This window comes from Maylandia zebra, linkage group LG1 (genome assembly GCF_041146795.1).
Source record: "Maylandia zebra isolate NMK-2024a linkage group LG1, Mzebra_GT3a, whole genome shotgun sequence".
Lineage (NCBI taxonomy): Eukaryota > Metazoa > Chordata > Actinopteri > Cichliformes > Cichlidae > Maylandia > Maylandia zebra.
The window spans coordinates 31,666,654-31,689,913 of NC_135167.1; the positions used below are offsets into that span (position 1 = coordinate 31,666,654).

The 23,260-nt window shown below is 38.4% G+C and overlaps 1 protein-coding gene across 3 annotated transcripts in view; it reads right to left on the minus strand.

The window, feature by feature from the left end:
• Window positions 1-7,321: 7,321 nt before the first annotated feature.
• Window positions 7,322-23,260, minus strand: part of luzp2 (leucine zipper protein 2) — a 162,036-nt gene continuing 146,097 nt past the window's right edge. For all 3 annotated transcript variants that reach the window (XM_076885049.1, XM_004558087.4, XM_012920953.2), the window contains 3 exons: window positions 17,497-17,601; window positions 14,342-14,416; window positions 7,322-8,410 (listed from right to left, as the gene is read on the minus strand). In XM_076885049.1, coding sequence (XP_076741164.1) covers window positions 8,303-8,410; window positions 14,342-14,416; window positions 17,497-17,601 — 288 coding nt within the window. In that variant the 3' untranslated portion in view covers window positions 7,322-8,302. The remainder of the gene's footprint in view (window positions 8,411-14,341; window positions 14,417-17,496; window positions 17,602-23,260) is intronic.

Below are 23,260 nucleotides of genomic sequence, written 5' to 3' on the forward strand. Positions count from 1 at the left end.
GATCTGGATCAGTTTTGTGACTCAGGGTTGCTTTCCACCATGCTTAGAATTGATGGGTGTGCAAAGCAGCTCTTCCATCACTACCCTGCACCTCATTAAAATCATTTACTCTCTCAGAACATTAGCAAGCTGAGCTTTAAGAGCTGTGGAGAAAAGAGGAGATGAAGTGGGCAATCTTGACACACTTGTGCACGCTCTATAAAGCTTTTGCTGTCATTCGCATGTGTCTCAATGCGGTATCACCCCCAACAGCAGAATTTTAAGATGTGGTTCCTGGCTACATAATTAGAAGGAGTGTTTAATTAGGTTTCTGAGCTTAAGATGTGAGCTATTCACTGTCATAATACAACTGACCTTTGCTGTCTTAACCCTCCTGCCATCCTTTAAAAAACTCACACCCATCACCCTAGGGACCATTCTCAGCCACGCCATAAAAAGACCATATATCCATATTTTATTCCACTTTAAATTAGCCAACCTTGTAAAACTACTTCTCCCTGAAATATTCATGTAAAGTTTTAATTATATTTTCGTTGTTTTAACCCTTCAAATCCCAGTGTTATTACATGAGCGCCCTGTGTTATAAGCCCCAAAAACCAAAAAACGAAACTAAATATTTCCACAAAAAACCAGTTGAAGTAATATGTGATTGTCATTATAAGTAGGCCTTTAGATGGACCAAAGATTGGCACCAACATACATTTTGACCTGCCATTATTGTTTTTGCATTTTTTTTGCAATTTAAAAATTAAAACTTCAAGGCCCTGAGTCTTCATTGACATCCAAGAAAAGAAGAAAAAATAAAATCATATGATGATAATTTGGGGTTGAAAAATAGCGTTTATAATGGAAGTCAATGGGCAGAAAATGGTCCCCAGGGTGATGGGTGTGGGGATTTCTGCTGCTCAGCCATTTTAGGCTGATTTAAGGAATTCACACTGGAATATTAACATTGACAGGTAAAAACTATCCTGTGGCAAGTTTGGTTATATTCCACTGAACACAGTGGAAATGGCAGCCATTTAACACATAGCAGTGGCACAAAAAGGTCCCAAGAAGGCAGGAGGGTTAAAACATATCCGTGGTCCTGGTTAGCCATTTATAATTGTATGAGAATGCCATCTCTTAACTCCTTTGACTTCAGTAGGGTAGACAGGTTATCCACACCCTTAGATATTATTTAACAGATTCAATATAACATTTATTTGCTGGGAATAACAGAAGAATAATGTGTGCACCATAATGCAGTATAACTATTAATAGTGATTCTGTGATATAGTAGTCATCTACAATGCATAACTTAGAGGGAATATATACCCCAAAAATCAGGAATATCTGTTTGTAATTCATCACATGAATAAATGGAAATAAATAAAAAATATTCTCAAGCTAGTGAAGGATAAAAAGGTAAAAAGACCTCACACTCTGAGGCAGATTTTCCATCCCTGTGAGCTTCCTGCCTACACAGTGAACTGCTCGCATCACAGCTTTTTAATGGTTACATCAAAGGAGTGGGGATGTTTGCAACAGTCCCACATGTTAAGGGCACCGTGCAACAAGTGAAGCAGAATTTACAAGTAGAGAAAAGATAAACAGCACAAAAGTTTTATTTATTTAGTCAAAAGAACAACAAAAAAGAGGCTTTGCTGATACTGGGTGGTGTGTGAGTGTTCACAACCTTTCAGTAACCAGATTAGCTGTCAGTTACTCAGATATCAACAAAACAAAAGACAGACAAAGACATGTGGGTTTAATTTCTTCATTTCAGTAATCTGATTGACATTCCCTTCTTTTGTATCACTGGACCTCCACTACATTTTGAAGTACTGCTGACAAATGTCTGTTTCAGTTCAGTTTGTGCGTCAGGATGTGACCAGTTTTGATCAGGCGGTTCTTCATGACTTTTTCAACCATGTTTGCAGAGTTTCTTCTTTTTTATTAGAGGCAAACTTCTGCTCACTATTACTGCCATGCATCTGAAAAAAAGGAGTCATCAAGTAATGCCTCTGGGAAGTCCAGTTGGTAAGGAAATTGGTTTAGTACCGTTGTATCAGTAACATATTGCACAAGAAAACCTATCTATTTAATCTATTATGTTTTGTCCACCCTGGGTATTTGGTTAGGTAGCAAATCACCTATAAAGTCACTATCTGAAAAAATTAAGTTAATTATGTGCTCCAGTTTTGGTTACATGTTTTTTTTTTCTTGTTTGGTCACACATCTGTCACTTTAGTTCCCAAAGTGTCAATGAATTCATCACCTATGGAAGCTGTTAAAGAGCATTTTGAGTGAGGAACTTGGATGGTTCAGTGTTTGCCTTGTTTCTTTGCATTGTCATTGCTATTTAGTTAAAATGTTCACTGCTTGAATGCAAGCTCCTTGTACTATCATGCATCTGCACAATTATGATTATGAAGCTGGCACGTACAGAACCAAAAGAAAAGGTGGGGGATTGGGAACGTCTTATGAAGATTTATTTATTTGAAATGAAATATAAAAATAAACAACCAAGAGAGAAATGAACATTTTTGTGAAAGAGCAGATACATTTGTTGTTTGACACTTTCCCTAATACAGATTTTCATTGTTATTATTAATAATATTTTGCAGCACACATAAGTAAATACTGCAGCTACCATTGCAGGAATGTGATTATGCAGCATAACATGATGCTGTGTTTGAAATTTTTGAAAGCAATGCTGCTCTCAGCTTTGTGAGGAGTGAACATTTTACCACGTCTGCTGCAAATCAGAATCAGAATCAGAATCAGAATACTTTATTGATCCCTGGGGGAAATTATTTTTTGTTACAGTGCTCCATTTTAAACCAACATTAAGACAAGACAGACAATACGCTAACTAAGAATAGTACAATATATACATATATATACATACATACATACATAAGTCACTTATAAATAAATATTTGGAAAAGAAACATGTGTAGTTGTAGCAGCAAACAGTGTGTTAAGTGGATGCGTTGTACAGGGAGATGGCCACAGGCAGGAATGATTTCCTGTGTCGTTCAGTGGTGCTTTTCGGTAATCTCAGTCTCTCACTGAACGTGCTCCTGTGACTGACCAACATGTCATGGAGTGGGTGGGAGGTGTTATCCAACATTGTCTTTATCTTGGACAGCATCCGCCTCTCCGACACCACCTTGAGGGAGTCCAGCTCCATCTCCACAACATTGCTGGCCTTACGGATCAGTTTATTAAGAGAAGTTATTGATTTAAAAAGAGAGAGTTTAGAGCCATAACAAAACCCTTTTATTTTGTTTGTACAGGATTGAATGTTCAACTGAAAATGCCCTTGAAGGTCCAACTGAAAGTTTTCTTGTGAACAAACAAGTCAGATTTTTATTCATTGTCACACACTGTATCTGTCATGGTCCTGGGTGGGTGACCCAATGTTTATGTGTTTTCTTGTTTTTTAAATATTCTTAGATTTAGTGTTATTCATGGTTCTGTTTCCTTGCTTCCTCTGTGTCCACATTCCACATTTAGTCAGTCTTGTCTTCATGTGTGTTTAACCCCTGTGTCCGTGTCTTTCTTCCCTAGTCGGCTATGTTTCCACATCTGTTTCTCCCCTGGTCCCAGTGTCAAGCCCTTGTGTCTTAGTCTGCATCTTTTTGTCTTTCCCGTTTTATTTTGACAGTCTTTCATCCTGTGTTCAGTGTGTTCAGTTTTGCTTCCTCCCTGTTTGATTAGTTTCAGCTGTGTTCCCTCCTGTTTCCCATCCTCGAGTCCTCAGTCTCTGGTTGTATCCCAATTCAGGGTCTGCAGCCTTAAAGTACGCAGCCTCAACGATCCTCAAGGGCCGCGTACTTAAAGACCGCTAAGGCCGGAAGTGCGAGGCTTGTGAAATGGGACGGTCTAGCCTCCGTTGCGCTGCCCAGGTTGCCTAGCAACCATGATACTAACAGCTGGAAACGTGTCATACAGCTTTGTTTGACAGAAATGAAGGAGAAAATCTTTTGTTCATTTGTTTGGTTGTTTCTACATGAGCTTTGATCATTTTCTGTAAGATTAAGGTCAGCTATTGAACGGCGTATATTTTAAAGTAAAGGCTTTAAAACCAAGTTAGTACAAACGTCACTAATGTCACATAACTTTGCCGACATGTGGCAACAGTAATGTTTTAATGTTCTTCATTATTAAACATTTGCACATAAATAAGTGACATAATGTTCAGTACTTACTTAAAGTTTACTCTTCGGACGCCCCTCATCCGCCGTTTTTTTCTCTGGCAAAATTATCCACACCCACCGCCGCGCTATGCATTCTGGGATATGTTGGGCCACGAAGTCTACACCGCCACGTCCTTGAAATTCAGGGAAATGAAGGACGCATTTGAGGGCCGCATTTTGAGCAGCCTTCGAATTGGGACAGCCTTCTTCGCGTCGCTGTGACGTAATCGGCCTTAAAATGCGGCCTTTAAGGCTGCAGACGCTGAATTGAGATACAGCCTCTTTCTGCTCATTCTCGCATTGTCCACATTGCCGTGTGTACACCTTGGTTTCCTCGCTACTCCTAGTTTTCTCATAGCTCCTAGTTTCCAAGTTTCCCAGCTCTTAGGTCCAGTGATCAATAATCTGTGATTATTTGCTGACATGGAAGAAGTGTATTGGCATTTGTGTAATGCACCCATACAGACTTTGGATGCACTATCCAAAAAATATAGAATAAAAAGTGTACTTGCCATGCTAGTATGTATCCTCCAATCAGTTGCCAAAATATTCTGCACGCAAAAAACAGTATAATAGTGTAGAAAATGCTAATGTTGAGAAAACAGGGTTCACATTGCAGCAGCTACACCCATCTTTTATAAGCAACTTATAAGAGAACATGGGAGCAAGAGGACCTGAAAAAAACCTGGTGAATATGGAACTATTTATTTACTCAGTGTTTGCCCAATAGTTAGGTCCTATTTTTTAAAGAAGAAACATTACACATTATTTCCAATCCTTGTAGAACCACAGTATAGTGAGAACTTAGTTTGAACTGTCAGCAATAAGTCAGATTCATTCCTAGTGTGTGCTGATCTCCACCATGTTCCCCTTTGTCAGTGAGTCTGTTTATAATATTTATGGGCAGAATTTCTAGGTTCCCTGTCCTACAGCAATGGATCAATTAGCAGCCAGCTGTAAAATGGTTGGGATGAGAATCAGCACCTCTGAGTCTGAGGCTCTGGGTCTCAGAAAATGAAGTGCCCACTCCAGATCGGGAATTAACTCGTACCCCAAGTGGAGGAGTTCAAGTATTCTGGAATATTGTTCACAAGTGAGTGGAGAGTCGAATAGAAGATTGACAGATGGATTAACACAGCATCAGCTGAGTGTGAATGTGAACCTGTCAGTCTTACAGGTCGATCTTTGTTCCTACTGTCACTTATAGTCACAAGCTCTGAGTAGTGACAGAAAGAATGACACTGCAGATAGAAGCAGCTGCAATAAGCTTCCTCTCAGTAGTGACTAGACTAAGCCTTAAAAACAGGGTGAGAACACTGGTATTTTGGGAAGGATACCTCCAAGATCAAACGATCCATTTGAGGTGGTCCAGGTGTCTCACCAGGATGCCTCACAAGCACCTCCTTGGAGAGGTGTTTCAGACCTACCGGGAAGAAGTCCACGAGTATTACCCTGGACACACTGGAGAAATGATGTCTCAGGGCTGCTTGACTGTGTGTTTATTTAAGCTGTTTTATATTGGGTCAAATGAATTACTGTAGGGGTCCCCATAGACCCAAATCAATAGTCCATGTAGTTTAAATATGCTGGCAGCTTATTTTGAAAATGGTGTATTTTTTTAAACAGCAAAATATGGAGTGACCACTGTTATTGCAGGTTCAACAATAGGCCTGCTGCAGCGTCATTTGTTCCAATGATTGGGGACGTGTAAACAAAAGCCAGCAGGCAAATGGTATCTGCACATTTTCAACAAACGGAGGAAAAACAAGTTCCACAGACAGGCTGGACCTGCAACCTGCATTATGGTCTCAGAGTTTCATTTGTTAACACCAACACTGGTGCTTTTAAAAAGAATTTCTAGGTTGGCATCTATAGCCTAGAAAATCAAAGATTGTAAAGAGTTATATTTTAACAGACTTGTCTTACAGCGATGTGTTTTTTAATTGTATAAAGCTTTGTTAACTAGAAAGAATGTAGCGAACTCAAGGACAAAGCTTAATGCTAACACTGTGTGGGATTCCATTACCTTTATTTCATAATCTCTTACAACATCTCTACCCAGTAAAGTAAATTTGTATTAACTTTACAGCAGTCAATACTTTGTATTCACATTGAACAGTCCTCTTTGGCTGGATGTAAGAATAGGTTCCCTGTCTAGGTCAGCAACGAATGAAATCTGACTCTCTGTCCTTGAAAAATACATCATTATCAGCAGTGAATAGGAGGCAGTAAAAAGAATATGACATAGAGACACTCCAATGCCACTTTGATCAAACCTCAGGCTTGTCTGTCTGATAGGAAAACTTTACCATAGTTCTTCTTTCCAATGTTCTGGAAACAGTTGGCTCCGAGGTGTAATGTCACCATTAGCAGGATGCACCCTGGGTCTCCAAATCCTGGCAGTGGTCCTTTTCTTTTCTTCTCTTCTCAGCAAGACACAGAGTCGACCTGGGAAAAGTTGTCAAACTTACAGAAAAGATGGATTGTGCGTCTTAAAATAGCATTCTCCACCTGTCGGCTAACATTTTCCAGCACGGTCACTGTTGTATTCGGTGATGATAGCCAAGTATCACATGAAGGGGATGCTGTGACCATAAAGCTGCTTAACACAGTTGTGAGCTTCCAAAGCTCTTAAAGGAGCCACAGATGTGCTTTTATAGTTAACAATATAGTATGAGCATTTGAGAGTGATGCTTAACATGTGGAAGCTTTTGAAATGCTGACAGCGATATACCATAGTCGATACTGTAAAATGACACTGCATCCCATGACTGATGAGACAGTGGGATGTTGGCGGTGGCTTTTATAAAATATATATTACACGTCTTAATTCTACTATTCCTCTTTGTTTACAAGCTTCTTTGTGTAACTCTGGCTGTTTTCATGAACCTCATGAGAACTTTCAGTTGTTTTCATTTTCTTGTTTCCCCTCCCCTATTTTCTGCTTTATATTGAAAGTGAAATCACTAAGGCTTAACATAAGCACAGCTTTATTGAATTTAAATCCATTTTTACCCAGCCACATTTGTGCTTGAGACATAACTGTCCATGGCAAAGTTACTTTAAAAAAACAACCTTTTTTTGGCTATGAGTAATAAAGCTGTAGGATTTCTTTGAAGAAAACCTCAAGTGCGTTTTTTTGATATAAATATGTTCATATTTATTATTAGATGCTTATAATCCAAAAGGTACATACACTGTTTCGATAACCAATTAAATATATCAACCGATGTCTCCCACGACCTCGAGCAGTTCATATTCACAGGGCGTGAAACCGGAACTTTCTTTGCAATACGAAATATTTTCTGCCGTTAATCACAAACATACTCACTAATTTCTTTCCCACAAATAACCATTTATTCTTCACACATTTACTGAAAATTACAGTTTATTGAAAGGACACAGAAAGGTCAGATAACACAGATACATGTAGCTAGGAGTTACTACTCAGTGCATGGCACATTCTCAGGGAGACGACCCATTGTGAGTCTTTGGCTCTTTGCCTCTGGAGTGTTAAAGGCAGAAAGAGTGCTGAAATATTAAATGTTGAACAGTTGGCCAGCCAACTTGAGCCTCTATATTTCAAAATGTGGAGGAGTAAATTAACCTTGCTACAATGAGTGACAAACAATATTCTAAGTTGGGTAGTAGTAGTAGTAGTAATAGTAGTGGTAGGAGTACTTTTTTATTTGTCAATTGATATACTTATCACAGGATACAGTGTCAGACCTCACCAGTGCAAAGGGATTTTCTAGAAAGATCACACATTTAGAAAGCAGTGTCCTCACTCGGAACAAAACTCAGATAAGTAAACAACAAATGAACGATCATGAAACAAGTTACCAGTGCCATTGCTACCTTTGAAAAAAATTTCTAAACGCATGCCATTTTACTATGGAGGTTTTTTTAGATGACAGTTTGAAATTTGTTGACAATTCCAGTGTCTCAGCTCTTGCTAACGATGCTGATATGCGCATGTGTGCATGTGTGTCGAAAAAGTGAGTGTGTGTCTGTGTGTGTGTGCATGCGTTTTGTAGAAGTGTGCGAGTATGTGCTCTTAGAAAGATCCTTCAGGCAATGCAGTAGATCTGTGCTCCCGTTGATATGCCGTCCTCTCAGTTGTATTTATGGGGCTTTGTCTTTTTGCTGCTGCCTCCCTCTGCCTCGTCATTGTCGTGTGTGGGCTTTGTGTTGAATTTTCCACTCTGCACTTGGCTCTTTTCCTGTTAGGTTCAGAAGATAAAGAATAATAATGAGGCAAGACTGACACAATGGTGTTCAATAGTAGGCATATGGTGGTTTGTAATCTTAGCAGAAAATACCTCCTAAATCTATATGAAATACAAAGAAAATTTAAACAGTAAAACACGGCAAGTCTTTCATATGATGACTGCTGCTATGCTCCTATATTCAAAGTGCTTCTCTCTACTTGTCCTAGTCCTTATGCTGTCTAGCATCTGTCCTATTTATATGCTACCACAGTTGCATCAGTTGCCTTTGAAAGACTGATAGCTACTGGCCTGCATCAGCCCGTCCTCCCCAAACATAATAATTCACCATAGTGTAATTGCTGGTTGTCACATCCACAGCTACATAGTCACTAAAAAGTGCATTTGGGTAGCTTTTTTGTAAAGTTGCACCAGCAAATTCAAACACACACACACACACACACACACACACACACACACACACACACACACACACACACACACACACACACACACACACACACACACACACAAAAAGGCATATATTTATGCTTTTTTTGTGAACAAAAGAACTTCAAAGTGTATCCTGCAGTTTAAACCTGCATATAGGTACTGGGAACCTTTACTAAAAAATCCCAAATTTTTGTAGGTTTTTTGGTATCTTTTTATCCTGGATTGTTTGATTGATTGATTAACAGCTCCCACTGTTGATATGCAGATTAGGGCTGAATCGTCTCCGACATTTGGATCGCAAGGCCTGCTTACTTGTACTCGGGCTTTATCGTCTTTACTTGCAAAACAGAGAGGCTACTCACATGAAACACAGCTACACTGAAAAACTGAAGGTCAAAACTCTGCAGAGTACATTAAGAATTAATCAATTGTACAACTTACTGTGTAACAGTGACACAGTTATACAAATCACAACTCAACTGAACCCATGATATACGCTCGGGTTCTATGCTAATATCAGAATAAACTCTTTTGTTCCATCACCATATATTTTAATGCTTGTTTAAAGTGGGTTTGGCCAATTTTAGACACGAATATCAAAGTATTTGTTTCCATAGTGTTTTTAAATTTGGGATAAAGAGGGTTTTTTTTTTTTATGTGGACATGAAAAGCACCTCAGCTTGGTATCTTACGTTCCCCTGACTCACAGGAGTGATTAGCATGCTTCAGTTCACATAGTTTTTGACAACTCAGTGACTTTGTTCCTAGACTTGAGGAATCCTTTGACAACTTTTTTTAAGTGTTAAATCTAGCAACTTTTTTTGATAAACAACTGGGCATACTGCTTTGTTCTTGCTCTCCATCCACAGGCATTGTTCTGTTCTATTCTGTTTAGTGGCAGTAAACACTAAACAGAACTGTATTATATTTGCATGCTGTTATTTAGTCTAAATCTGTGTATTGTGTGAAAAAAAAAAGAAGAAAAACATTCTCTTGTCTCTAATTTTCTCATTGTGATATTATTTTGACTTATGTGTATTAATTTTGTCAGATGACTTCTAGCTGTAAAATAGAACACACGTCCTCAGCCAGTCATGTTCAGTCTCTTAGGATAGAAAATGCCATATCTGAGAATGGCTAATAAAAGGAGAAGATTAGGATGGGGAAAACATAGAGAGTGGGCAGGAGGTAAAGTGTTATGGACTAAGCTTAAGGTGTTTGGGTCAAATAGAAGATTGAGAGTAGGAAATGAAAAAATGCTGGAGGTGTGCTTGACATCTGTCAAGAATGGTGGAGAAATGTGTTGCTCTGCTGGTGATAAATTGCAAGATTGATTACCAGCAAAGAGATGGGATAATGGGATCTTGAACAAGAAAAGCTACCACTCCATTTTGCAATGTCATGTCATACCCTGTTAGCACCACTTGATTGCAACCAATTTCCCGCTACAACAAGACAATGACCCAATGCCCAACTCTGAACTATGCAAAAACCATTTCAAGAAGAGCCTGTAAGCTGGCATTTTGTCTATAGTACAGTGGCTAGCATGGATCTCTGAGCTTTTGTGGAAACAGGTTGTCTGCATGCAAGAATTGGCCATCAAACCAATCATTTTGGAGGTGCTTTGACAGACTTATAGCATGCATAAAAATGCTTCTTCATAATTATCATATTGTATTCATAGACAGATAGATAAATATTTTAGTTTTTTTTTTCTCAAACTTTGATTCAAAGCACTTTTGAAAGAATCATATATCTGATCCAGTGGATGAGAATCAATCATGCTTCCTTTCATCTGTTCATCTGCAGACATGATTCCTCACTTAATGCACTCTTGTGATTTCTTTCCACCCACTTTGATGTCAAGATTGGGATTTTTTACTGTGTATATCTTATTTTTCACCACCAAGAACTCTCTTAAGAACATCCAGTAGTTTTAGTTGACGGTCGATTTTTGGAAAAACTTTCAAGAGCTTTGTCAGTAGCAGAACTATGAATGTCACCCTACAAGCAGACATTCATAGTTTTGCTTTAAAGCCAATGTGGCCAACAATATGGCTGACGGACAGAAAAAAAATCTGAAATAATGTTTCCACCTTTTTGAATTTATTCTGATTCATCCTGACTCTGTACTTAATAATAAACAACCATACGACAATATATTTACATTGCATGGAGATTGTGAGATTTTTATTTATTTATTTATTTTTGTCTTGTACCCCGCCTCTCGCCCTATGACAGCTGGGATAGGCTCCAGCGCCCCCCGCGACCCTGAAAAGGATAAGCGGAAGCGAATGGATGGATGGATGGATGGATATTTATTTTTGCCTACAGATACATCCAACAGAAAAATCAGTAGCTATATAATACTTTAAAACACACCACTAAACACATACCACTGATTGAATAACATCATTATTAGCAAACTAGGTGAAAGCAGAAGGAATTCTTTGGAAGCCTAAAACATATTTTTGCTAATGTTTTCCTCACTTTGAATCATAAACAGTAGCTGTTTATTTGAATGACTGCATAGCTGCCTTACTTGATTTTTATCATTTCCTTATCACCCTTTGTGATTTTTATATTCCAGCTGGCGTGCTTCCACTTGCACATTTTTAATGAATTCAGGAATGTCAGACACAAACATTACTCATGCTGTGGTACTTCTGAAATATGCTCTGTTGCTTAAGAATGTCAACATGTGCTAAAATGGTATGAAGTTATATGTTTGACCTATAGGAACACAGAAAAGAAAAAGAAAATGAACCAACTTTTTTTTTCAATGAAGTTATTGATGTGTTTAAACATAATCTGAAATTTAGATACATTGTATTAAGTTTAAATGGCACACTTTTGCAATTTTTTTTAAATATTGCTCTGTCACTCTGTGCATGACGAGGCCACATCAGTCTGCCAGAGGAGGCTAAGTCAATAATAATAATAGATTGCATTTATACACAATTTACAATTCATTCACTCTCACATTCATACACTGGTGGAGGTAGCTACAGCTGGCATATCGCGCCATTGGCCGCTCTGGCCATCACCAGTAGGTGGTAGGTGAAGTGTCTTGCCAGAGACAGAGACTGTCCGAGCCGGGGCTTGAACCGGCAACCTTCCGGTTACAAGACGACCTGCCAATACTTTGAGCCACTATCGCCCTATAGATAAGGATTGTGCAATATAGCTCACCTAAAGTGTTTCCTTGTTTTTCTTTTTCATAACTACTGCGGCGTTGTACCAAACACAACAGGTACAAGACTGTAAATACTTTTTCTTTCAAAAACATCTGAACATAAGGAGAAATGACACTTGGGTTCTCAGTTGCCACAAATCGAACATGAAAACGCGTAATGAAGGTGGAGAAGTGACAGAAATACGGAGCACCTAAATGCAGATTGATCCACTGAGACTGGAATGCAAATTACTACTAATCAAACTGTTTACTACACCATGTATGGCAAGTGCTGTGCAAGAGGGATAAAAACTGACAGAAGGAAAACAGTCTATTGTACATTTGGTACTGCAACACAATATGAAAATTTCGCAATTAGTGATCTAAGAAGGATCATAACTATATAACCATTACGTCTTACAATGTCATTAGACCGACCTGATGGTGATGGCTGAAAACCTTGCTACTGTTTTCCTGCATTTCTTCTTTTTCAAAGAAAACAATACTAGGATTAAAAATGTACTTTGTGCCCTAACAAGGATTTCTTTTTGCAGTTACATTTTTTTGCCTTGGGGAATTCTTCTGACTCCCCTAACAAGTAACATCCTAGATTAAGTTCACTACATTAAATCGAAATCGAAATAGCATTACATCTCATAATGCTATAAATCAGGGACATAGTCCAAAGCGTTGCTACACAAGAAAACACTTGTTAAACTTTCACAGATTATCTCTCTGGCACAAAATAAACCTGAGAAGTCAAATAAGCCCATTTGTCTCCTTTGCAATATTCTTGTATTTGTTTGCAAATACTCTGCGTGTCTAAAAATGGATTGCTGCCACTTGGAATGCAAGACAGTTGCTCAGTTACACAGTATTGCACTGCATTGAAATGAGATGCATTGTTTTGCTGTACCATCTGCCACCACCAAACAGGTGTGACTCAATTCAATAATAGGATGAGGGAGGCAGTTAAGCATGGACTTTGACAGGACATTGAATATCACATACTGTAGGTGACATTGGCACACTGAATAATAGATTTTTATGGATTGGTTGCTTTTTTTCTCCACTTTTTTAGGAATGTGATGTAGATGTTGTGTGTCTCGCTTGTGTCTTGATGAATCATCAACTGTGTTTCATTTGATGTCTTTGGGATGTACTTCATTATATACAGAGCTAAATCAGTTTGTTTAGTTAGTAGTTGTCAGGAAGGATGTCGTCACAATGTGTCAGCTACATCTGTGTTGCCTTTCTTTCCATATTGTCGTTTGAAAATGGCTTGTCATGCCATCTGTTTGATTACACTGCAGGATAATCCAAAAATTATTGTCAAAAAGCTATGACAGGGTAAAAGCTGCTACACTATCTTGTCATAAACTATGTAATTATATCATATATGTATTTCACTTGCTAGTAAAATGGTAAATGGCCTGTATTTATATAGCGCTTTACTAGTCCCTAAGGACCCCAAAGCGCTTTACAAATCCAGTCATCCACCCATTCACACACACATTCACACACTGGTGATGGCAAGCCACATTGTAGCCACAGCCACCCTGGGGCGCACTGACAGAGGCATTGTGAAATGAAAGTGCATTGTATACAGTCAGATTCATTAATATTTGGACATAATTGAACAATACCCTCTGAAAATGGTAGACTCTAGATAAAAAAAGATGACTGTAGTTAATACAGTACTTTTGTTAAAGCTGAATTTTTGCACTTCAAACACATCTTGGCTTTTAGGGTGAGGGTGATAGGGCTCTCTACACCAGCGGTCCCCAACCCCCGGGCCTCGGACCGGTACCGGTCCGTGACTCGTTTGGTACCGGGCCGCGAGAGTTGAGGCTCAGGTGTGAAAGCGTTATTTTGTTATCGTTTTTATCGTTAACTTGGTTTTCCTGGGTCTTTTCACGTGTGTTATGAATAAATCTTCTTTTTTTGGTACCAGTACTAGTTTTATTTTGTTGTATTTATCCGCGACACCTTAAAGGCCGGTCCATGAAAATATTGTCGGGCATAAACCGGTCCGTGGCACAAAAAGGTTGGGGACCGCTGCTCTACACCACTGTGATGGTGCACAAGGGCAAAATATTAAGAATTGTGTTATTTTGCAAAAGACTTGACTGGTCTTTGACCAAATTTTAAACACGTATGCCTTCGATATATAGAAAATGGCATTAGGACTGAAATTGAATGAATTAACTTTTAAATGGATAAACCAATAAAATAAACTAACATAAAACTTCACTGTACTAATGAAAAATATGTCAGCATATAAATTCATATTTTCATATAAATCCCGTGACACACACCTGCTGTTGCTCTGGTAGCTTTCTGCTTTCTGGAGCTGATTCCTCCGTCTGATTCTGGAAGCAGTCACTCCCAGTCTAGGAGAACAATATGAGGACAATATGAGATGATGATGAGATGAGGAATACTTTATTTACCCAGTCAGCCTAACTTTATTTTTTCATTACAGTAACTAAAATGATGATGAAAAAAATATACCTCTTTGCCAGACAGATATATTGTATTACATAGGGTGATAAGCTGATGTAGCAGTGTACAGTGTCCCAGCTTTATGTATTCAGTGAAAACAGATAAATAAACTCACATCAGTCAAATTCATAAACCTCTTATTTTTACAAATAAGCTTCAAGGAATCACTGACTTCAACAACCACAGAGTAAGCAGAGTAAGCTGCTTATCTTATTCTCATTATGAAAGAAACGTAGCCTTATATGTGCACTTTAAATGTTTAAAAGTATTTATTTATTAGTCAATTAACATTTTATTATTCAAAATATAAAGAGCTTGGTTGTTAAAAAAGAGAAAGCAGTTATTTGAAGCTGCTGATTGTTGAAAATGAATGATTGTTGTAATCTATAATAAGTACTAAAATAGTAATTATTTACACCAACTGAGATGTTTTTGTTAGCGCTGCCAGCATTAATTTTGTTAAAATGACGTTAACGCCATAACTGCATTAATGCGCTCCCCGTGCATGGGGGTGCATGGCGTCAACGTGTTAGCGTGATTAGCTCGTAAACACGATGACGCCCTGCAGCCCCACTCATGCACGATCCACGCTAACTCGCTAACGGAGATTTGCCGCATCAATGCAGTTATGGAGTTAACGTCATTTTAACAAGATTAGCGCTGACAGCAGTACTTTTTGTATTAGCTGAATGTCAATCCTGTCTATAAAACATAGGTAATTTGTTAAAGTATAGCAAGGCCATCACATTTCATTTTCAAACCAGGGACACACTGCAAGCTACACATGCTCATACAAATTGTCTTTCTTCATTTCCTCCCCGCCCACAGAGAGAAAAGGACAAGGGGGAAAAGCAGCAATGATCATGGGCAAACACGAGTCTCTGTTTCAAATATGTCTCCTCTTATCTGTATCAGCATGTTTCTCCCTTTTCACGCCCCTGCCAAAATTATATAATCAATTATGAGACGCCAGTGAACATTGTTTTTGGCACAATTTCATTAAGGAACAATCTCTTTGACACAGTTTCCACACAGTGCAATTTCCTTCCAGGGCAGCACTCCTCACTATTCCCCTGTCTCCTGTAGTCTATCAACTTATGCCTGTAATAGTTCTTGATAGCCACTTGTCAAAAATCCTTACAGGCTCTGTTTACTTCCTCTGCTTCTTCGGAGCCTCTTGATTTTGACATTGTTGGAAGCAGTCTTTTGGAGCCTCCCTCATAGCTGACTGCTCACAGTTGCCCGGACCTTGGAGAAGCAAGTCTCTTGTCTGAGGTACCAAAGTCCTTCATGAAAAAAATCTGAACAGGAGAGGTCAGTGACTGCTCCACGCTCTCCTTCCTCAATAACTGCTGTCAAAGTGTCAATGAGGCTCTGAGTGAAGAGCTCTTTGAAGTGTGAATGTGCAAATTTTGTGATCACTGCAACTACAGTACTTTCCCATGCAATAACAGGTCAAATGAACGCACTACCTTGTTAGTGAGTTTCAAGGATGTAACAAAAAACATTTTCTTTCTCAATTAATCTTTAAGGTATTTTTGTATTCATTATTTTGCTTAAATTTACTTAAACCGATGTACAGACATGTCTTACAGCCCAAATCATGATTTCAGAATTGCATTTTGATTGACCCATAGTTCAGTATGAATATCCAGTTTAAAATGACAAACAAAAAGAAAAGCACCAAATCAATACTGCCAGTTTATTCAACTCATTAAAATGGACTTCTTATGCTCATTTACAAATGCACATTTATATGGGACTCTATTCAAGAAGATTTGCACGATTCACAGATAAAAATAATCCTTATTGATTTTTTACTGGGCCTTGCCGCACTAGCTCAGTTCATCCACTGCCTGAAACAAGTTGTTTTAGCTCCCTTGCACGCATTGAACCAAACTTTCTCAAAACAAACTCCCTGTTATGAATTGAAGGTTTGAACTGAAGGTGGATCAGACGTCTGTGCTCATAGCTAAACCTCCGTGACTGAGGGATAAAGGCAATAAGTGGGCTGATAACAGCATGTACCCATCTGGGCTGGTTAGTACAGGGCAAAACAGCATTGATCATGAAGGATCCCCACAAAGGTACAAGGGCCATCTAACTTACAATTACCTGATTCTCCACAACATGAAAGCTCTTCTAAACCATCACAGGAACCAAACCGAGAAGTCATTTTAGTCAACAAATGAGCATAGCTTAGAAAGCCTATGACTCAATACGCCACACATCGATATTGCTTGGCACAAGGCAACACTAGTAGTACACTACTGATGTTCAACAGGAACTCAGCGGGGCTGTGGAAGACCACTGGCAATCACAGAAGTCATAATCAAGAGTGGAATACACCAAAGTGATGCACTGTTAACACTACTGTTCTGCATTGGCTTCAATCCCCTAACCCAGCATATTGCTAAAAGTAGAAGTGGAGTGATCATCAGTCATCAGCTACATCCTGTACAGGGATGACATCAGCAGTGAGTCATCCCTGTGACATGGATCGACTCACTGATCCATGTCACTAAGATCTACGAGGATATTGGGATCTCATTTGGACTGGATAAAAAAGGTAATCTAGACTGAAGGGATGGAGCTATAAAGAGTCAAGTGAGTTAAGCATGTAGCACCGATAACAAAGAAAAACATAATAGGTCACCTTCAATCTCCAAAGCAATGTAAAACTGTGTTATTAGTCTTCATGCAGCACATGGTGTTCCTTTAGTAATGTCTAATTTCATTAAACCAAATTACTGCTGAGCTACACCAAAACTCCTAACTAAAGATGCATCATTTAGTTGAAACTTGTTGCAGACCTTCTATAAGATTTTGTAATTCATGAACCCACTAAGGACAATTGGAGCAAAAGCGAGTTCTTTGACTTTTGATGAGGGACTTGAGTATGAATTTAGTGAACAATTGAAAGTCAGATTAGAGAGGCCACTGTATTTTAATTACTCTAAAGGCTCACCTTTTCCATCTGGCACTCTTTGGCTCCACCATTCTCTCTCCTTATGACACTGACGTTCATGGGTGATTTACTGGCAGTGACAATTCTCTGAACTTTGGAGATATCCTGCAGAGGAAAACAGAAATATAAACTTGGGGTTAAAAACACATGAGCAAATAGGTTCTTGAAATTCTTCAAAACCTAGTAGTTCTAATGCATATATGTTTATTTCATATTTAAACATATATTTTATTTGTGTATTTATGTTCAATTTAATTTATTACAGGATAAAACAAACAAAAGTTTCTCATTTTTCCAAAACGTAGGTCATATTTAATATTGCATGGTTGTTCATTTTGTAAGTTAGAGTTCTATTTAGATTAAAATAGATAATAAATCTGATGCACTGTGTAATTTAAGTTTTTAAGTGTTCATATGTACAGTAACTGGATACCATCATACTTGCATAGTATTGTTAGGATCAGAATATGTTATGACACTAAATAAATAAATAAATACACAGCTTTTACCAATCTTTCTGAGGTCTCAGATGTTGGACCTTCAAACAAGAATACCACTGATGTCTGTACAGAAATACACAGACCACCTCAGAGTGAGAAGTAGTTGCAGTTCAGAAGGTAGATTTGGGATTTAATACTATGAGACCTGCACATGATCAACAATGATGTTTCAGTGAAGTGACCCACTGCAAACAGAGCCAAAGCAATTCTGAGATAGAGGAAGGAAAAGAAGACGGACAGTCAGAGATGAAAAGGTTTTCTCTGGAGGTAGTAGAGCAATCCATATCGCTACCACCTGAAATGATGTCTGCATAGAAAACATGACTTTTTCAAGGTTGATGCACTTTAAAATCAGTAGTGCTTGAGTCCAAAAGGCAAAAACACACAAAAACAAGCAAAAAAGTAAAATAAAAGTAAATAAAAATTGATACGGGTTTCTGGAGAGTTACATGACAGTCATCATTTTGCTATTGAACAGAGGAATTCATTCAAATACTGACAAATAATGGTATGGTCTTATGGGAAATGACTTCTCAGGAAAAAGCAAAAACCTAGACTATAAAAATATTAATGTTCCTCATTATCTCACTAAACTCCTGATGTCATTTCAAATGTGATTTATAGCCTGTTTTTGGATAATATGACTGATCTGGTGAACATTTAAAAATTTTACATACTTGCTTTAAGTAAGAGGCACTTAGAAAAAATTATAAGAAGTGGTTGTGGTTAAAGGAGTAACTAAACAGATAGATAATTTGTTAAAACACAAGTGTAGATTCTTAGCTGTAATTTGAGAGTACAGCACAAATGGCTGTACTCCCTATACATCCCTGTACATCCCCACTTTTCATGGGACAAAATATAATTTGACACTCAAAAGCTTAATGGACAGTTGCAGAGGATTCCATTATTTCTTCAATAATTATGGAGATAAAAGTTCTGGAATTGAAGGAAATGTGGCATTTGGGATCCTTATATGAGGATATGACCATGGATGAACTGCATGGATTCCAGTGACCATGGATCACAGAAGCAGCTGCATTGATTTTATTTGGTGGAGAAAAAAACAAACAGCAACTGAAGACGGCTGCACTAAAGGCAGGGCAAAGCATCACAAATGAGGAAATCCATTCTTTGGTCATGTTCAGGAGATCCAGACTTCAGGCAGTGTTTAACAATGATTCCAGTTTATCACTTTATAATAATTTCTTTCACCCCTTGAATAAAAGCTTAGGATCTACACTCGTGTAGATCCAGACACCATCTTTTCACTCATCATGCCATTTTGTCTGGTAGGGACCAAGGGTTGAAATATTAATTAGGCTTGTTATACCAGATCTTTCTCCCAAAGTCTGACTGTCTTCTGCAGCTAGTCTTCTGCACAAGACAAGTACACTTTAACTGGGTCAAACGTGGTCTCTTGAGAGCGTAAAGCAAGACAGTTGCAAGATGAACATAAGCAATCTTAACCTGTCAATGTCAAACGCCATTCTTATTGTGTCAGCTGAAGCAACATCTTTTTAGGCAGGTTCAGGAGAACTGACATTACTTGTGGAAGTGACCACATTTGGGTGAACATTTCATACACAATTCCCCAACTTTTGACAGCATCCGTCAGAACCAGCCACACTTTCCATTCTTACCATCTGTTTGTCTCTCCATAAGGCCCCTGACTTTTCAGCAGAGCCTTAGTGCTTAAAAGCAGCAGTTTTCCAAGTAACACTTCATAATAACCACCATTTATAATATTACAATACTACATATCATATTATTTGATAAGTTGTTAAACTTTCATAGCATGTTAATTTGATGCTAGCAAACAGTTCTACAACAAATAGATACTAATTAACAAATTATTTCTTATTACCAATTTGAATTGATTAATTTTGTAACGTATTCTGTTATAACGCCACGGACATACATGAGTTATATCATTCTGAAGGCATCTGGATATACATAGAAATATAATTATTGAATTATTAATAAAGCTTGTTGTGATAAAGGTTTCAGTGGTGCTCACTGTGAGCCTGCCTTTAACCAAACATGGAGTGAAATTAAGCAAAAGGTGAAAAGAAAGCTGAACAGTGACTGTTAAAGAACACAAACAAATATGCTGAGTTGTGATTATTTGCAACTATTATTGAGATTAACTTACCTAAGTGGGTTTTTGGCAACATTGTTTGGGTCTTTTTTTTCCTTTTGTAGAACACAAATTTGATTCTATCGCAGTTTTTGGATTGTCAGCTCGCTACTGTCTAGTCTTTGCCTGGGAGAGATGGATATCCTGTATAATTTTTATAGACAAGGAAACAATCATAAAAGTAAATAGTAAGCGCTTAAAGTAGGGCAATGAAATGCCTGATTTTCCTCCAGCCCAGTACTCTGAGCATCTAAGACATCATCTCCCATTACTTTGATGAAAATTGCATACTATCAGACCACAAGACTTGGCTCTCTCCCCAAGACTGTTAAATATGAAGCAACTTCCACTTCAATCCTGCTGATCTTTGCATCCTCACACTAATGAATCTTTCACCAGCAAGAAGAGCTTTGTGTGTGTGTGTGTGTGTGTGTGTGTGTCAGGCAGGGTCTGAGAGAGTCTTATCTGTGGTGTCTAACAGAGCTTAAGGCCCATTACGGTAACTCAAACTATGAGCGTGACACTCAAAGTGGTGTCACAGAGTGCTTGAACAAACATCCCTGCACTTAAGCACTTTAGGTTTCACAACACAAAGCAGATTTTAGTATAAATGTGCTGATGAAATTCAAGCATTTGAATATATGTGATCTCTTTGTTGCTATTTTTTGTAATTTTTCACATAATGCAAAGTTATACTGTCCTTGGTCATCCATAGCATTCAGCATACTCTATAGTGTATTTTTCAGAACTATTCACATTTCTTTAATTAACAATAATAATAATAATAATAGATTGGATTTATATAGTGCTTTTCAAGGCACCCAAAGCGCTTTACAATACCACTATTCATTCACTGGTGGAGCCAAGCTACGGTTGTAGCCACAGCTGTCCTGGGGCAGACTGACAGAAGCGAGGCTGCCATATCGCACCATCGGCCCCTCTGGCCAACACCAGTAGGCAAGTAGGGTAAAGTGTCTTGCCCAGGGACACAACGACCAGGACAGAGAGCCCAGGGATCGAACCGGCGACCTTCCGGTTACAGATGCGATTCCCAACCCCCTGAGCCACGGTCGCCCAAAGATACACTATTTAAGGTATTTAGGACAGATCTATTTTGTAGACATTCCTAAATTAATCAACAGTACACCATTATGCTGTCAGTGTACTCTGCTGTAAGGAACTGTTTTTAAACTTATCATACTAATGAGTTGGCCCTGACACAATTAAGTTGCTTTTCATTAGACTTGTTTTCTTTCTGAGTGGGTCAGAATCACACAATTGCCAGGCATCCCTAGAATGACCCGTCCCATAACAGAAACCTGTTTAAATACTCAAGTGCATTAGCACTTGGTTTCCTGTAGGATATGCCTATAGTAACTAATGCCTATACCTTGATAGTGTAGCAGGTCTTTTTAATGTTTTTATTATTTTATTTTAATGTATTCTTCTTATTTAGAGCAGAGCTGGATTGATATTGCAAAGAACCTCATTGGTAATGAGCACCAGCATGTAAATGTGACCATCCCCAGGAAGTTTTACAAAGTTTTGTTTGAGTCGGACACTGGCGCCACCGGGCCCTCTGACCACCACCAGTAGGCAACGGGTGAAGTGTCTTGCCCAAGGACACAACGACCAAGCCAGGGCTCGAACCGGCAACCTTCCGATTACAAGGCGAACTCCCAACTCTTGAGCCACAATCGCCCAAACATTCAAATTTGGTTGGTTGTTTAATAACAGATTGTCTCTTGGAGTGACACATGTTTCTGCTTTACATGGATTAAAAGATTAAAAGTTGAGGAAATGAAAGACTTGAAACAGCTGCAAAACAGCAGGGATCCCTTCTAGAATAAGTTATTTTATGTATTGCACTTCTAAGCTACAATAAGACAATCTTATACATGCCTCAAAACTACAAAAGAACCTAGGGTAAAATAAATAACAATTACACTAACCAAGTGATTTCATGCTGTTAGATACAACAATGAGGAATACTAAATTATTCTTAGTGCTAAGTTCTCGACATTTGTCTCCTCAGCTGTGGAACATTTGGCTCTTTTATGCCCTGTAAGTGCTACTGTATGTGTTTTTTTTCTTATTGCGTAATATGAGTTAAATTTGGCATTGAATTAAATGGGATCTGACCCACCTCTACATATACAGGCGGGGTGGACAGATGGAGCACCCCAGTAATTTTCACTGTGAGGGCACGCTGAGATTTATCAGACAGCCCGTCAAGTGTACAACAGCAACAGGAGATAATGAAGCCAGCAACTGCTCACAAGTGAAGTGCTGCTATTTCTATGGTAATGAAGGGGGAAGTAAAAACTTCATTAGCATAAAAAAATCAACCCACACCTTTCTTGAAATTCCTGTACTTGTCTTTTCTTTTGTATGATGCTGATTTTGCTCCTGTACTTGAATGTACTGGGCTGTATGTTTGAAAGGCAGATATGGGCGAATGCATAGTCAGATGAGATCCTTTTGTTTTGACCAAGGAGGGTGTAAACAGGAAGTGTCAATTATAGAATCTTGTTTTATATGATGCCACAGCAAAGGTACTGCAATGGCACTGGCGTGGATGGTATTACTCAAGCATGATTAAAAAAAAAATCCTCTAAGTGGCATGTCAAATCTCTTAGGCACCCACGATAGAGACACAGAGTAAATTGTGACTGCTTTGAGGAGAGAAAAGCCTCTTAAAGCCAGAATTGCTCACCAGTATCATGGCAGATAAGACACAGCAGCGCTGTGGCCGACTTGATGATTTCAAAGTGACTGCAGCGACTGCTTTTCAGAAATCAGAACTAGCACAATCTCTGATTGAAGTTGACATGACTGCTTGATAGGGGGTAAAACAGCTATGGGTAATAAAAAAGTATATTTTCAAGAAATAAAAGCAATCTGTATATTCAGCTGTATGTGATTTATATATCTTTTGGGGTTTTTTTCTTGTGCACAGAGCCACAAAAATACTTGTAGGAATGTTTAAAGAACAAAATACAACTGCACTTTGACACTTGTCATTAGTCTTAAAATGTGGTTCAGTAGGAAAACAAGACACAATATCCTCACCGAAAGCATAATCTTACTTGTAGAATGAATCCTCTTGGAAGTCACCTTGTTT